Below are 17,184 nucleotides of genomic sequence, written 5' to 3'. Positions count from 1 at the left end.
AGGAGCCGCCAGTTGCCCCACTGTGACTGTGCAGGACATCTCACTGAAAAGCAAGGAAGTTGGTGACTGTTCCACTGTAATTAAACCTCTGTTTTCATCAGTAGTCAGACTGAACTAATCAAAAAACTCAGGGGAGGTGTAGCTGATGCCATTCAATATACTAAAGTGCAAGTTGGCCAAAGTTCAACAGAACTCAACTCTAGCAGTGAATGTCTAAAGGAGGCTGGTGGCAGCTGTAAAGGGAGCTTCATTTGTCAATATCACTTCGTAAAGGGCAGGTTTACCTGATGATTATACTCAACAGGAATACAAGATTCCTCCTCTTTTCATTCCCTCTTCCAAAAGATTAACAGTGGGAGGGGAGGGGAGGGGGGGAAAAAACACAAAACATCTGTATTTCTAACAGTTCCCTGTTTTTATTGCAGTACATCAAAGTAGGTTAATATTAAGTGTTACCAACATAAAATATTGGTGTCAAGTCATTTATTACATTGTTGACTATTCCACCTTAAATATTTCTGTGCAAAAGAATCTACAGCGTTCTGTAGCAGAGAATCTCTTACAATGTCCCCTACCACAGTGAGGGCATAAAATAAAATAGTGAGAAGAGGCAAAAAGCAATATCTTTTCCCCACACGCACACTTGTCAGCTTTTATACTCTTAAAACAAAAAGTGATTACATCTATGCCATGCAAAACTGTACAATAATATTACAATGAAAAAAATCTAAAAAATATTTTTTTTAAAAATGATATGAAACTGTCATACATAAAAAAAGCAGGTATAATTACTCTGAAATACCAAGAGTGGTTTTATTTATGGATTTCTTCTTCATGAATGAATTTTTTTTTTTTAAACTGTGGCTGGAAAGAAAGAACAAACAAGTAGTGGAATTGCCTCACTGCACAACAAGGGCTTGGAGATCTACAGCAGATTGGCTCTTTGGGAGCTTTTTTCTCAAATAGGAATTGAGTACACAAGTCCATTTCATCTTCTAGAGCTATACGTGTGCCTACAGCTGTGGGGTGAGATTCATGTCTGGACCAGGCTCCTGTGTAGCAGGCCTGCACAAAGGCTACATACCACTAAAGCCTTAGCCTGAGAACTTAAGTGGTACATAAGCCCCCTACACAAGGGTGAATCGCAGCCTGGTGAACGTCTTTAAAATTTTCAAATTTTATGGACATGGTTGAAAGAAAAAAAAGCTTCCAACAACCTAGAACTACCTGGAATTTTAGGAACTCTTGTTATCTACCATTCAGTGGTTGGGCCTGCTCTCTTTTTAGTCTAACCCATCCAAGCTTCTTGATGTACAAAACTTATATTATCAGGGTGCCCCCATTAGTCAGAAATTCTTCTGACTGCAGTGTATCATTCTGGAAGTCTGACACTGTTCTAGGAAGAATGTTTTGCTTAAGCCCAAGGCGGTTGTTGTAGTTAACTACATCCACCAAATACATTATCTGTGCTTTTGATTTGTATGCAGAGAACACTGCATCCCTCTGCTGTGTTGTTTCATAAACCATATATCTGAGTGCAACATGTGTTTGTAATTTTATCAGAATCAAGATTATTGCTCTTAACAGCACAAGTCATAACTGCAAAACGGTTGAATAATAATAATCCACATTTATAACAAACAAGCCAGCCAGTAAGAGACTGAGATGGAGAGAAAAGCTGCCTAAGTGATAGAACTATATAGCAAATGCAATGGGTTTAGACGTGGTATGTGAAACAGACAAAGTGCTAAAGCTTGGTTTGGGAATTATGAAATGTGGGAAGTGTGATTTTTTTGGGGGGGAGCTTAAATTGATTTCCTGCACCTTTTTTCATTCTGGAAGCTATGGTCCTCAGGGACATGCTTAAATCTATTTGGAGCCTTTCAGTGACTGAAGCAAAGGCATTTGCTTAAACAGAGTATGTCCTGATAAATGAAGAATGGTTTCAGTCTTAGCAAAAAAAAAAAAAAAAAAAAGAGAGAGATATATAGTGTACACAGAACATATGCTAATATATTAGTCAAAATTCAGTGGGAGATTATACATTGCCTGGATAAATGCAACCATATATAACTGGAAACTTTAAACAATGCCTAGTAGCAAACACCAAACCTTACAAGCCAACTGCCTCTGAGATCTCAGACAAGAGTCTTACAGTTAAAACGACCAAGTTATTTTTTTTATCCCAATGAGAATTTAAAAAGCACACCTGCAACAGCCATGTTTTGTAACGTGTTCACAACAACAAAAATTTCAAATGGCCTACACTTGGATAGACCCATCAGAACCGATTCCTTATATAATTCCTAAAATGCTTTTTACTTTCAAATAATGTATATGGACGTTTGCTTTTCAACTGAGAAAACTGCCTGTTTCTCCCTCTTTTTAAAAGGCATGATTTGTGTAAAATGTACAATACCAGACCAAATAGAGTCATCTTGAAAAGGACACTGCCAAGGGCTAGAGGCCAACATAAGTACTGTATTTAACAGGCTAGGCCTCACAGGATGGGGTCTCACCTTCTGGAATTAAGCTCTGTAAAGTGGCAAATCTATGCTCCATCTGAAAATGTACATTTAAACAGGTTCATATTCACCATAAGAGGAGAGTAAGCAAATGTACTGGTTTGTTTAGGGTTAGTTTAAAAGTAAGCTGTATCTTGGTTCTTTGGTTCCATTTTCAAATGGAGCAGAGATGAAGCAAAAGGAATACACAGTTTGATTCCAGATAAACTGACCCTCCCATGTGGAATTATCACACAGGTTTTTGCTAATAGCCTCAAATCTTCCCTTTAACAGGTTAACATCAAAATATGATTAACGTTTAAATACAACATACAGTAAATACAAAACTAGTCTGCAACACTTTGAAACGTGTGAGGCCATGGTGGGCTACACCAGGAGCAGGAGGAGGATGCAACTGTAGGAAGAGAAGCCTTTGGTGCATATGGAACAATATACAACCTTTAAGAAAAAGGTGACTATGGACTTTAAATAATGCAAGTCCCTCTGACATGTCTATGTGTGTGTCCTGGAAAGACATGAAAAGCTACCATGCTGGGAAGGGACTCAGTGTTTGCCTGTTTGGTATAGATTTTACTATTCAATGCCAAGTTTATTTGTGACAACGAAACGCATGGCACCAACATACCACCAATCAGGACAGGCAGGATTTTGACATGATACTTTATAGAAATTTTTGTATTCCCCCTCCTTCCCGTCACCAAAAAACAACCAAGCAACCAACCTTTGAATGACAGGTTTATGTGTGGACAATCCACTCAACGCAGAATAAAACACAGAACTAGCACCTAGGAGACCCCTGCATGGTTACACAGTAAAGGCAATGATCTGTGTCTCATCATTGTGTTTTGGTTGTGCCTGTAAATTAACCTAATTCGTCTGAACCCTACTTGAACTTACCCATAAGTTCCTTCAGTGAAGGGAACCTGGAAAATTCCCACTCATTTCAGCATCTATTAATGTGAATGAAACATGTTACACTGCTGACTGTAAGCGCTTGGAATGGTTTGATAGGAGCCATAAAAAATGCCAAATCATTGGAAAACCAGCTTTCTAAATACAAAAAGCCCTTTATATGCTTGAGCGGGGTCGTGGCATAAAGCTAGCAATGATCCCACTGAGAAGAGAAGCTCACACTGGAAAAGGGAATGGACTATCTTCCTGCTTGACATCGGTTTGCTTTTTATCTTGCCTCCTCTTTATTCCCTTGATTTAAATGTCAGGCTCTTGGCTGAAAGACAGGCCTGCATCTTCTGCGGATCCTGTCCTCTGGTGGTGTGATTTCTGCTTGCAACCTGCATCGCTGTTGGAATCAAACAGCAGGGTATTGTATAGAAAAAAATTGAAACCACAGTCCAAATGGCAGGTGAGGGAAATCATTAAACCTCATCAGCATGGCAGCTCTGGGCTACCAGGTGTCTTAAGCTGCCACAGCATGAACAGTATTAGGTCAGCGTCTTCAAGGTTCTTCGCTATGCCACAGCAACAACATATTCCACAGAGGCTCTTTTTGGGCTAACAGGACTCACATTTGATTGATTTAGATTGTATGTTAGTATTTGATAATCATTATAACAGCTTTCTGGTTAACATATGGCTGAGGAGGCTCAGAAGACCATTTCCTTCATCATTAAACCAGGTCAGTCACTGACCTTCTTTAGAAATGGTATCCCCTATGATTTCTTCCGCACTGTCCCATTATTATCATAGGGGAGATGCTGTATCCAGTAGAGATCCATGAGCGCCAAAGGTGTCAAGCTGCACAACTAATGCCCGCCCCACTGGAAACCATGACGACAACATGGTTGAATGTTGCTCTTTGTTGTAGATGGGAGAATGGTTCACTTTCAAATCAATGTTATTCTTGCAGATGACAGGCAGGGACATCTTCAAATGAGGGTTACAGCTTTAGTTCTGCTACTGACAAGAGGAATAAAGGTCACTGAACACACTGTGGGAGATTTCTCCTAAAACAGTGAAGTGTCACCCAAAGGGAACATTCCTGCTCGTGTGTGTGTGTGTGTGTGTATATATATGCCTCCAATGTGTGTTATTTAGCATGAAAACGGGAACAACACAAATCTTTTTAAATTAAAGGTTCTCTTAAATAGGCATCCATCTTCTTCTGCATACACGATGCTGCTTTTTCTCCTTGAATATATACATACGTATTTAATTCTTAAATTTGTGTATTTATTTAAACTCTCTACTGTAGTAAAATATGCATCGTTTTAATAAGGATTTGCTGGCGATAATCAGATTGACATTCAAACATGGTGGCTAGCTGAAAGCTTTCCTGTGCCTCTGATGGACTGATTGCTCCCACCAGGAGTGGGGTCTCTGTGCTGCTCTTGTATGGAAACAATCCATCTGATTTATTCTTTTAATTGATATTGTTCTGGTCTAGTTAAGCTACTTTTTTTTCTCCAAGTTGGGGTGGGGTAAATTTATCTGTAATAATGGAAGCAGCTGTAGCCACATGAAATGAAACCAGTACGAATACAAATCTATGGCATCTGTTGTTTACCAACACTCTAGGTTTGCTTGTTTGCCTCTGCTAAATCTGGGGAGGCCGAGGCAGCGCTGAATAGTGCTAGAGAAGGCAAACCTTTTATCTTCTTCTCTCCCTTCCCCTCAGATCATTTTCAGAGGGAGTGGTAAGGGTGATGAAAGTGAGAACTGGGTTGAGTGAAGGGGAAGCCATGGGGATAATAAGCCGCAGTGATGTTGGATCTGAATGCTGAAGCAGTTCATGAGTCCCAACTCACGTGGTCAGAGCTCTCCAGGGAGAGACTCTTGGTCTTGTGAGGAGAAACTGGGCTGGGAGGACTACTTAGGTTGGAACTGTTAGAAGCTGTAGAATGCCTTGGAGAATCAGAATCCTGCAGCCCAAAAAATGCAGAAGAACATCAATAAGCAATAACACAACAGGGGTAAATCAGTCAGACCAAAGGGGACATACATTTGACCAGAAGTTGGGCGGAGCTAAAGGGCTGCATACATTTCCCCCTAAGTTTTCTATCCAATAACATTCTTTGCTCAATATTTGCTTTTCTGTGCATTCGAGTGAGTTGTCTAAAGCCCAGTTCACACAAGGCATAAGTAATGATGGTGCACAGAAGATGCATCGGCCCTTGTTACAGACAAATGATGGGTCTATCGCCTCACTGAGGTTTGCAACATTGGGTTGCTTCTGCACCTCCAGCTGCTCTTGGACTCCCATATAGTAGTGGTGGCTGGAGACACTTTGTTTCACCCCTGGGTTTGGTTAAGAAGTCTCCTTTCTGATGTGGACCTTGCCATAGTTATCTGTCCCTCTGTAACTTTCAAAGTGAATGCTGATACAAAGCACTCTACATGGACTACCCTTGAGATCATGTCAAAGCTTCAGTTAGTGTAGAATGCACCTGCCCACTCTGCAGTCTGAGCTGGCACTCAGTGTTGATTTTGATCTATAACAGCCCTGGCAACCTCAAAGCCCCCATCTCTCCCTATATAACAATGCAGAGAGTGAGATTGGCTGAGGCATTTTTGCAGCCATCTTCAGTTTTGAACCAGCAGGAGCATGTTGTTCCTTGTGAAGGGCTCCTGACACTGGAATTTTCTCTCTCTGTTAGTCTGACCTTTATGCTCATCTATTTACTCAGGATTCTGCCTGAGGAGCATGAAGGGGGGATGCAGTGAGGTGGTGGTTCGGAGGGGTTCTATTTGTACATGCTCCTGGAGACATAGTGAAAGGCATGTTTTATAAATGGTGTAACGGATGAAACAATAATTAATTTCTCATCTCCCTTTCAATATTTTGGTGGAATGCAGATAAAACTTGTCTGAAGAGAAAAGATTTTTTTTTGACTTTTTACATATTAACTGATTAATTCTAGGCATTCAATGAACACAAAACCAATGTGTCTTTTTTATGACTCATCTGCTTATGGCCTAAAGCTTTCTTTCTGCCAAAAGACAAAAGGAATACTGTCCCTTTTAGCTACAAAAGGTCAGTATCAAGTTTGTGTAGTTACTTTATTAAGCTACTACATTCATGAGCCTTATTGATTCCGGGGTACTGAGTATACCACCTCAATGCATTTTCTACACATCTGCCCAGATGTTTAAAGCTGACATAGTCTGACCAAAATCCTATGTCAACAAGTCTCAAAAGACAAACAATAGAACATTTTATTTTGAACAATGATTTCTAAGCTTCCTAGGGCCTGCTCTGTTGCACCAGTGTTATTCCAGATTTACACCAGCAAAATTGAGACTAGAATTTGGACCCTATTCAGTATCCACAGTTCGCAGTTTTCTTCCCTTCGCTCTTGTTACTCACCTCTCGTTCATAGTCCCTTGTCGGCACGTCGCTGCCTTGGTCTAAACCACCAGAGGACAGTGAACCATCTGATGGCGATGCCATAGGCTGACGCTTGGCTCCATAGCTCCCTCCTGAGAATTCCCGCCGCAAAGCACTGCCGTTCTGTGCCGATGATCCTAAAAGGCGTGTGTGAATAAAACTGCATCATGGATGTGTGTGCAAGACACTAAGAAGTTGGCTAGCTGTTACTTTGTTTAGTTTTGCTTTCCTACAGAACCTCCCTCTACATAATCTTAATTCCCTGTTTTCCATGTACTCTTTTACATTGTGGATGTGCTCATGCACTGGAACACTGCAATATCTAGGCAGGATGGTAGGAGTAAAATTTAACCCTTCCACGTCAGCAGCCAAATTTCCAGTGCTGTTACATGCACAGAAGGCTCCAAGTAATTAACTCTAACAACAAAGTTAAAAAACCCCAAAACATTGGGGTGAATGGACAATTTGCCATTGACTTCAATGGGGGCAGGATGAAGCCCTTAAGTAGCAGTCAAGAAATCACAGTATTGAGGAATACAGTACTAATTCTGATATCATTCTAATACTATCAATACCATATATGTTTTAAGAAACAGCAAACGCCAAGCGGGATTTTCAAAAGTTCTCAGCATTAATCTAATTGGTAAAACACTCCCATTGGCTTCAGTGGGAACAGAGCTGGGCCACTGCAGAGCAACTCTGAAAACCCTGCTCAACAAGCACAGCTGTAACGTTCCTGTATGGGGCAGTGTTCGGTTAGAAGGTTTCTGCACAGGGCTTGTGGCAAGACAGACACTCACTTGCTGCCAACCCGCTACTGGCGCTCATCGATCGCCCTGGTTCTGTGCGGGATTTTGTGATAGATGGGATACTGACAGAGCCACTGAACATGGTCCGACTTTCCTGAGGCCGAAGATTCTGCAGTGCAGGGAGACACAAAGAGAGAAAGGTTTGTGTTCATTTACTGCTGAGTCAGCAGTGGATGCTATAGGGCGGAGGTACCAACTTCAACAAAAAAACCCTCCAAATTCCCTCACCTTCCCAGAGCTAATTTTCTGGATACTATTTTGCAGCTAAGTGCAGAGACTGGAAGAACACACAGCATGAAAGTGAAGTTTTGAATTACATGGACATATGCAGACAACTGAAAGAACATTCTAATAGAATCAGAATTTTCTTGCTGATGTTGACAAGGAGCCTGACCACTGGTATTAATTTAGATAACAGTTACAAAAAAGATGCTTAATGTAATGCATTGTTTCTAACTATATCTTTCCAAGTAGTATTTTATTGAAACGTATCTCTTTGATGCCATAATTTGTGGCTTGTATATATTTTGTATGACACTATTATCTAATCATCCCCTGATGCTTGCAGTGTATTTCTTGCAGTTATAGAGACATATTAGGCCAAACCGTGCTTTCAGTTATGCTCAAGTAACTCCGCCAGTTTCCGTGGAGTTACTCCAGAACTTCATGGGAATAGTTAGAAGCAAACTTTGGCCTTCTGTTTTCAGATTATATTGCACAGACAAGAATATTTTAGTCTGAACACTAATCGGATGCTTTTGGTTTTCTATAAGTATTTTCATTTATTGTCATCCCAAATTAGGGCTCACTCTACTGTTTCCAATGTGATTGCCTGTCTCTGGAGTTTTAGCTAAACATAAGCATGTACTTATCTTGCTCCTCAGGTGGTTTGTATATAGAACTCATTAGCATTAATGGGAATTAGGTACATCAAACCTCTTCACACAGAGGTGGAAAAACAGCCCCCTTGTAAAAAAAACAAAAACAGACCCAAACAATTTATAGCACTGAGCAGTTTATAACACACATTCCATTTTGTCTTTAAAATACACCCTCTCCTTAGACAACTTTTTTTTAAGCACTAATACCCATGAAATCTTCATTATACTAAGATAACGCAGTTAAGTATGAAAGAAAATTCACAACTGCAGCTGCCTTCTGAAGCAAGAATGTTACTGAAACTTAACAATGCAATAAAAAGTTTGAAATTGGCTCTGCCCAACCCTCCGCCATGTAGCAATTTGTTAGCGGAATATCCTGATCCACACAAAATGAACAGCTCAGCCAGACCCACACCATGTTTGTGGCAGGGAAAAGCCCTAACCCAGACGGTCCATTGCTGTCAGGCCAGTTCCAGGATGGTGGTGGTTGTTTTTAACAGTTTGCAGACTCCGTAGCCGTTCCCCTCATGCACAAAATAGTGTTCCCAATACATAATTTGTAACCTTATTATTAGATTTTAAAACCAATTCTCTCACCTATACTATATTTATTTCTACCATTACTACATAAGAGATACCTTAGCTGCAAGGGATCTCAAATCTACCGTTAGGAAGAAGACATGAGGAAGAAGTCAGCATTCCACTGCCACTTTCAGATCCCAAAGCGAAAGATGTTAAAAAGATCTGAACACACGTCTAGTGCCACACCATTTTATTAAACAATACTTTCCCCCCCGTTTATAGAAGAATCATATTACGTTACGGTTTCTTATTGTCTAATAGCAGGTCAGTAATACAGGCATATCAAATCAGTGTACAGGGGAAAATGTGAGCTTGAACTATTTCATACAGTCTGCATCACATCACATTTTGTAGCTCTCATCAGTTGATAAATAGGTGTATAAAATACATCTCCATATCTATACACTTATGTCTCCTCCAATAGATGGTAAGAATATGTACAATAATTTAAAGTATCTATCCATTTCTCTCGGTAGGTTATAGCTAAAAGGAAGGTTTCTAGATAATGAATGGATTAAAGTTAGCAATGCAATTAGAACATGTAAAGTGCTAAGAATTATTGTTTGTTACTTTCCTTTTGTTACTGCCCTTGTTTTTAATGCTGCACTTACACAATCAATCCTTCTGAGTTCATAAGAGATGCCCCCTCCTCATTCTCACATGTGGAGAGAACAATTCATTTTTAATTTGCAATAAGCAAACAAGAATTGTGAATTTCTTTCCAAGATCTCTCTCAGCTATCAACATAAGAGACTCTGAGACGCTAGGGATGGAAAAGCCCTGTTGATTATCCAGTCTGTCTCCCTGCCAATGTTGGATTGTTCCCAACAGTACTTTAGCAAATACCTGCAGGTTTCAAAAAGTGCCTTTCAAATAATTCCCAAGAATATATTGTCCTGCATTGTTTGTATGTTCTTTTTTCAGGAAGCAGTGAACAAATGAAATATATTTGACAACAACCTTATCTCACTTATCACAGAACATGAAATGGAGTATCTAGTGCTTGTTCTTGTGCCGTCCAGACGCACATGGTAGGCAATTTTGATATAGTTTACAACAACATGAGCATATGGATAGTACAGCAACAGTAAAGACTGCACAGAATGATAAGGGATTAAGCACTCAAGGGTGTTCGGCTCTTGAGATATTCTGAGACACACTAGGGAAAGCCAAATACAGCACCTTGAGTTGTTATATATTGTGATTAATACATTGGAAATGCAAAATGGGGCTTTTATGCTTGTCAGATGAGGAGCACATGGTTCTTCAAAGAGAATTGGTATGTTTAATGATAAGGCGGCTAACCTCCTTAACAGAAACTAAGCAACCTCAATTAACGAAGCGGGTGGGGTTGGGAACAAAATTTTGGTACTTGGAAAGAATACAATCTTTTTAAAGAGATCAGCTGTAACACATTAAACCATTAAAGATGGCAGGCACAAAACGTGAGCACCATTATTTCCCCTTATATCTGTTTGGAAAGTCCATGTAATCCTTATATATGTTTATCCCTTCAGAGCAAATGTTTCACCATTCTTCTAAAAAAAAAAAAAAATCAATGCCAGTAAAGAACAGAAACAACATAACAAAGCAGCATGCACACGACACAGAAAGAATTCACATAAGAGAACAACCAGCATCTAAAAGCAGTGGTTATAAAACAGCAAAGAGCAGCAAGTCATTAAGAAAAAATAACCCTGAGACAGCCATTTAAACACACACACAGATCAAACAATTCAAATCCCAGCATATAAAATCCATCACCAGCACTGAACCAAGCAAAAATAAACAGTGACTAGCAGATATGCCTTTGAAGAGGAAATAACTGCAGTGGAGACCTGCTTGCAGAGCAGTCTGAGTTCACTGTAGCGATGGAGGGTGAAAGTCCCTTAGTTCAGTGCATCAGAATGCAGATCATGAGCTCAGTCAGAGAATGAAACAGACGCAGGGAGGGTTGCTACACTGCAAAGATACAATGGTTGGTAGATCTGCGTAATGGTGGCTCTATGGGCTTTGCTCCTGCTCCTCTACCATGTTGCCCTGATCTACCCCCAAACCGTACCTCCATGTGGCCTTCCTTAATTCACCTCTTTACGCAATGAAACTACACCGATTCTGCTGCACATGGGCCTTCCAGAGCCATGGGTGATTGGGTGAAATATGTCTCTATAGGAGATTTCCATTGTATTTTCTAAGCAGCCTCCTACTGGGATTTATATTTATCTATCACTAAACAAACCTTGTCTTACTATTTCCTACTGTACAGGGTTATTTTGGTCATATGAAATCACAAAGCAATATATGAGAGCCCATGTGCACTACAGACCCATTTTTTAACTCAGATTGTTGAGTCCATCCTATTCAGGTTCTTATAGTGTGCCCATGGCTTTGGTATCAGAGCACCTCCCGAGTTCCATGAAGAGTACTAGTGTCCTTAGGCTAAGTGGAAAAAAACCCAACCATGGCCCTGGTTGACACTGTACCATTTCTCTCCTCCAGCCACGGCAAAGCAGAGAGGATGCATTCCTTCACACAAGCCAAGCGTCTTATGCTCTAAGGAGCTTGAGCTGAGCCTCACACAGAGGGCTCCTGAGTCACTGGTGTCACTCCAGTTTTATACTAGTGTCACATCACTGATTTCAATGCAACTGTAATGTTAGTACTGTGGTGCTCTATTTTTACTAAGATTTTACACAGCAAGGGCCCAATCAAGCAGCCCTCAATGATTTCAGTGCGGTCACTCACAAGAGTCAGGGAGGGATGTAGGATTGGATCCTGAAATACACCCGCATGTTGTAAGTATAGAAAATAATGTGTGCACCAAGGGGGATAGTCACTGATGCAAAGTGGGACTTCAGTGGGGCATAAGCCTTAGGTTGGCCTTTGCACAAAACATGCATTTCAACCCTACTTAATAAGGATGTTGTTGTTGTGTTGTTGTTGTTATTTTTGCATTAAGTTGGGTATTCTTCTCACATATTCCACACAACTCTCCACCCAACAGAAAAAGTCACAAGTTTAAATAGATTGAACAAACCAGATGCAGACAACCACATATAGACCATCTTCTCCAAAATGCTCTTGCTTCGTTTTTGCTTATTTTGTGGTTGTGATGGTCAGGACTTCTCTGATAGGGACAACTGACCATGTATTCAGTCCTCGGGATTTAATTGTGCATGGCTGCCCTCTTATGATTCCCCAGAACTTGCCTGCTAACAGCCTGGACTCTGTATTGCAGTTTCCTCCCCTTTTATGTGAAAAGAGTAACTTTCCCTCAGGGGTCCAAATTCTTGCGAGTATTGTACATAGGCACAGACCTGAAAACCCTATCCAGCAACAGGAACCTGTAGTGGATTCTGGTTTAGGTTACCCAAACCTGCAGAAACACTGCTTTAGAAGCCCTCTGCAAAAGCAGCAGTGAAAGGGCATTCCAAGCAGTCTAGGTTTTGCATATAGGTGCATAAAGGGCCTGAATCCGAAGCCCACTGCAGTCAACAGGAGTCTTTTCTTGGAGTTCAGTGAGCTTTGAATCAGACCCATACAACCCTGATCAAGCAATGGCAGCTATGTACAATCTCCCTTGCAGATTATTCCTGGTCCTACTGCAGAACTGTAGGCCAGAACACGGTGCACGGTAACAATATGTTTTGCAATGTATGTTTGTGAGCATTTTACTATTATTCATTATTTGTATTCCCAGTGATGGACCATGGACCTCTCAGTGCTAGGCACTATGCAAACACAGTACAAAGTGGCTGTCCCTACCCCAAACATTTTACCATCCAAGTCAAAGTGTCTATTCATCGCCTCTTGTCCTACCTCAGTCTCTGCTTAAATAGAGTTATAGGATTTGCTTTCTCCATAATGAAGCTCACACTATTTTTGTTTTTTTCCTTAGTTACTCCCTTTGTCTAGCATCTTGTTGTAGGTTTGTCTAATTTAGACGGTAAACTCTTCAGGGCACAAAATTAGTCTCTCTTTTAACTCTTGACCATACAAAATTCTTGCACTACAGAAAAGTTTATTTTTAATAAACAGCTCAAAAGTTTGGCTCAACATAGGTATATCCTGAGCCCTTTTCCAGCCCAAACCTATCAAGAATACAGAATATCTTTCCATTACTGACTGCTAGAGGATGAACACTGTGGAATATAAAGCTCTATAATTTAATCTTCCACACCCTTTTTAGTGACTTAAAAAGAACATTATTTTCATAGAAAAAAGGTTTAGTCCAATAATTTTGCTCCATAATTTTTTAAGCTATGAAAAATTGTTTCTTCATATGTCACCAACAGTGGAAAACATCAGGATGGAATGAGAATACAAAACAGCTGGGGGAGAGTTAAGAGGTGAAAGAAACCATTCACAAAGTTTTGTTTCTCCCATGTTATTAGCTAGGCAAAAGGAAAACCACACAGTGTTAGTACAGCGAACACCCAACTCAGCCGTTCATACCCTCAGAGTCACAAAGGCTGGTGTACCAGCGACAGAGCGCAGAGATGGGGAGTATGCAGGGTTTATGGAATCATAAAAGAGGAATTTTTCAGCTGAATTAACAGTCATGTGATAGATGTGCTCGAAGTTGCTCGGAGAGGAGATCAGACTGAAGTGATGAGGGGATGGATATGGAAAACACGGCTATCAAAGACAACAGAGAGAAAAAGATAATGAGGGACCGTTTCACTGGTTATACAGGAGGCGAAATTACTGACAAACACCATCTGCAGGGATAAGCATAATTTGAAAGACTGGATCAAATTCACTGTAAGTATCCTGCTTGCAAGAAAATAGACAGATCCTTAGATTACCCTCCCGCCATCCCCTTATCCTCTTCTTTACATTGTATCCCATGTCCCTGTGACCCTTGCTACTGCCATAAACTTTAAACAAATCAAACTTGTAACTCATTGGGAATGGATTCTAATATTTATTATTATTTAATACTTCAAACAGCACCATAGATGTGCCTGGTGCTTTACAGACAAAGGAAAAGCATCAGATCCCTGCCTTGAGGAGCTTACAATCTAAGTTAGACATAACACAAACAAGGGAAAGTGAACAAAGATGAGATGGTAAGGGAGGGAACATTTGGGGGTACGACAATGAAAAAGCTTAAGACCTGCTTCTTGTTATGCAGACATTTTGAGGATTTCATTTAAAAAAACCAGTCAACATAAGGCTATATTATATTTATAGTTTCAGGGAACAAAGTGTGTCAGCAGGGCAGGAATGGAGGTGAGCATGGGAAGGGGAACTGGTTAGTTTCAGGCTAGTGGGGTGAAATTTACCCAGTGTAGAAGGACAAGGCAAGGTCTATGCATCAGTAAAGCCCCAAATAAGACCAATGGGACTTTAGGTCTTGTACTGTCTCTCTATGCAGCAGTGAATTACACCCTCAGTGCGTGAGGCAGAAAGATACTCAGAAATGCAAGTATTTTTATAGGTCAACTCAGCATTGTTGGGTGCTTTGTTCCCAAAATGTAAAATATAGACAAAGGAAAAAAAGTGAATTAAATCTGCAAATTAGACAAAACCAATGTCTATTTAGTCTCCAAAGAATGTGCTGATAAGGTGCTTTTGTGATTCGAAGACATCTATATCCAGGAGATGTATTTTTAACTCTCATTTTCCCTCCATCTACAGAATCATTCCATATGTGCATATTCAGCAGGTCAATCTGCTTTGGGCTGGAATGGCCAATAGCCACTGGCAAACTAGACCAGTTTTTCCTAATCTTCAGCCCTTTCTCTTTCCCTTGTTGAACTGATCTCACCAACTTTTGAAAAAAAGAACCTGAGCAATGTTAGGATTTAAAAAATAAAATACGATGCAAGATAGCTGCAAATCAATCAGGTGATTTGTCTGCTAAACCTAAGGCACTACATTTTACCCAAGGAATTTATGGAAGTTTAGGAAAACATTAAGTGATAGCCCAATATATCTCCGGTATCAAACAATAGTTATTACTGTTCTCTACTGTTCCCTTAATCTGAGCTGGTAAGATCCCAACAATTTGCTTTTTTACATTTTTGTGTTGTGAAGCATTGCACGTCAATAAAGCATCAATTACTGATTTGCAGCATTTGGTCTATAATGTATACTAATTGCTATTAATATGGTTAGCAGAATCGAGGATAATAGTGCTATCATCAGTGTAAGGGAAGACACTTTTCTGATAATGGTCCCAAGTGGAAAGCAGAGGTTGCCGAGCAATCTGTATAAAATAGTGTGCTTGCTGCAGAATGAAGGTATGTTTTAAAAGCCAATGAGGAAGGGCAAAAAGTCCTAATACCAGAAGCTTGGAAGCAGACGGCAGGCCCACAGCAGACCATAAAAATGTCTAGCCAGCATGCATTAATGTGCAAATGCCAGGATATAGCAGCACTTTTGAAAACCAATCCTCCCTCCAAGGATCATAGTATGTCTTCAAATGCAGGGTTCCCACTGGCTTTACGTAATACTAAAAGTACATAATAATAATTACTCCAAATGCCTCTGCATGTAAAATGCTACGTGTTTCAGTAAATCTGGTTGGTTACTGAAATATAATGAATTATGCATCATGAAGTCAGATTTAAGTATAATGAATACAAGTTCAAATATAATGTCTGTCAAGAATAGTCCTGTAAGGAAAATATCAGGCATGCAGAGTATGAATGTAAAATCAGTCCTGCATATCCGATGGACACAGGTAGTTGGTATGTGCTGCAGTAAGTGTAATTCCAGAATTCGGATCTTCACTACAAGGGAGCATCCATGATAAAGTGGCTTCAAGAATCAAGAGGGCAGAAGGGAGGTCAGAAAATGTACTGAATTGCCAGGACAAAAGTTCACGTGTTTTTAATTGGTGACAGGCTGCTAGGGGAAAAAAGTGTAAATACATAAGTCTGGGGATACTAACAGGAATGACTCAAAATTACACAAATCAAGACAGTGATCCAGAACTAAGTGCATATAACAGATATAATTACAACTCTATTAGTGGCAGATAAGAACTTTTGTTCTTTTAAGAAAGTGAACCCACTTACCACAAAGAGACTCAAACTAACCATTAAAATATAATGGAAGTATAGTTGTTAAAAACTTTACAGTTCTCATTGCCTTTTGTATTTTCACCATCACAGCCCCAATCCTACACCGAACTCTGTGCAGACAGAGCCTGTCCGGAGCCCCACTGGGTATGTCTACACTGCAGCTGGCAGTGAATCTTCCAGCTTGGGCAGACAGACTCACACTAAAAATAGGAGTGTGGATGTTCTGGCTTAGGCTGGAGCTCAGGCTCTGAAGCCTAGAGGACTGGGTGGGCTAGAGAGCCTAAGTTTCTGCTCAAGCCGGAATGTCCACACTGCTAATTTTAACATGCTAGTGCAGGCCCTGAAGTGCGAGTCTGTCGACCCACACGGAGACTTGCTCCCAGCTGCAGTGCAGACATACCCATTGAGATCAATGGGGCTATGTGCAGATGCATGGGTAAATCCACAGCGAGTACAGTGTAGCATTGTGTTAAAAGGCAGCAATTTACTCCAATCACATCCAACAGTTTGATTTACTCCTTAAATAGTCAACTTTTCAAAAACAGATGCCTGAACTGTGCTTACAAAGTACATATAAGCACCCTCAAACCTGGAAACTGCACAAACAAAGCAATGACATCTTTATGAACATATTGTTACAGGTAAATTCAAAAATACATGCTGTGCAGTTCTATGTCCATGTGCTGGAATCTATTTTGAAGAATGTGTCCCACAGTTTGGAACAGCTAAAAAGCTCTCAATTTTACTAATTCTTATTTTATAACTTCAAGGTTTTGAAATTAAAATCTTAAAATTGTAATTCAATTTTAAATTAGTGCTGTACAAGACATATTTACAGACAGCCCCTGCTCAGAGAAGTTTGTACTCCAAAAGGAACACACAGATAAGACACTTAGAAGAGGGATTAGCGTACAAAATTAAGCCTGTTTTCTCCTTTTCCTTCCTGCCCCTCAATTTTTTAAAAGTGCATTTTATTGCTCATGAAAAAACGGGTACAGCATGGGCATA

At 40.2% G+C, this 17,184-nt stretch overlaps 1 protein-coding gene across 13 annotated transcripts in view; it reads right to left on the bottom strand.

Moving 5' to 3' along the window:
* Positions 1–396: 396 nt before the first annotated feature.
* Positions 397–17,184, bottom strand: part of CDC42BPA (CDC42 binding protein kinase alpha) — a 326,251-nt gene continuing 309,463 nt past the window's right edge. For 5 of the 13 annotated variants that reach the window (XM_005289555.5, XM_042848543.2, XM_065590557.1 and 2 more), the window contains 3 exons: positions 7,671–7,788; positions 6,850–7,007; positions 4,897–5,404 (listed from right to left, as the gene is read on the bottom strand). In XM_005289555.5, coding sequence (XP_005289612.1) covers positions 5,273–5,404; positions 6,850–7,007; positions 7,671–7,788 — 408 coding nt within the window. In that variant the 3' untranslated portion in view covers positions 4,897–5,272. Of the gene's footprint in view, positions 4,443–4,896; positions 5,405–6,849; positions 7,008–7,670; positions 7,789–13,597; positions 13,781–14,054; positions 16,001–17,184 lie in introns of those variants that run through there. The other 8 variants (XM_042848545.2, XM_065590558.1, XM_042848542.2 and 5 more) reach the window with 7 other exon arrangements.

Source organism: Chrysemys picta, chromosome 3 (genome assembly GCF_011386835.1).
Source record: "Chrysemys picta bellii isolate R12L10 chromosome 3, ASM1138683v2, whole genome shotgun sequence".
Lineage (NCBI taxonomy): Eukaryota > Metazoa > Chordata > Testudines > Emydidae > Chrysemys > Chrysemys picta.
The sequence above is the reverse complement of the archived record's forward strand: the minus strand, read 5'-3'. Positions and strand labels throughout refer to the sequence as shown.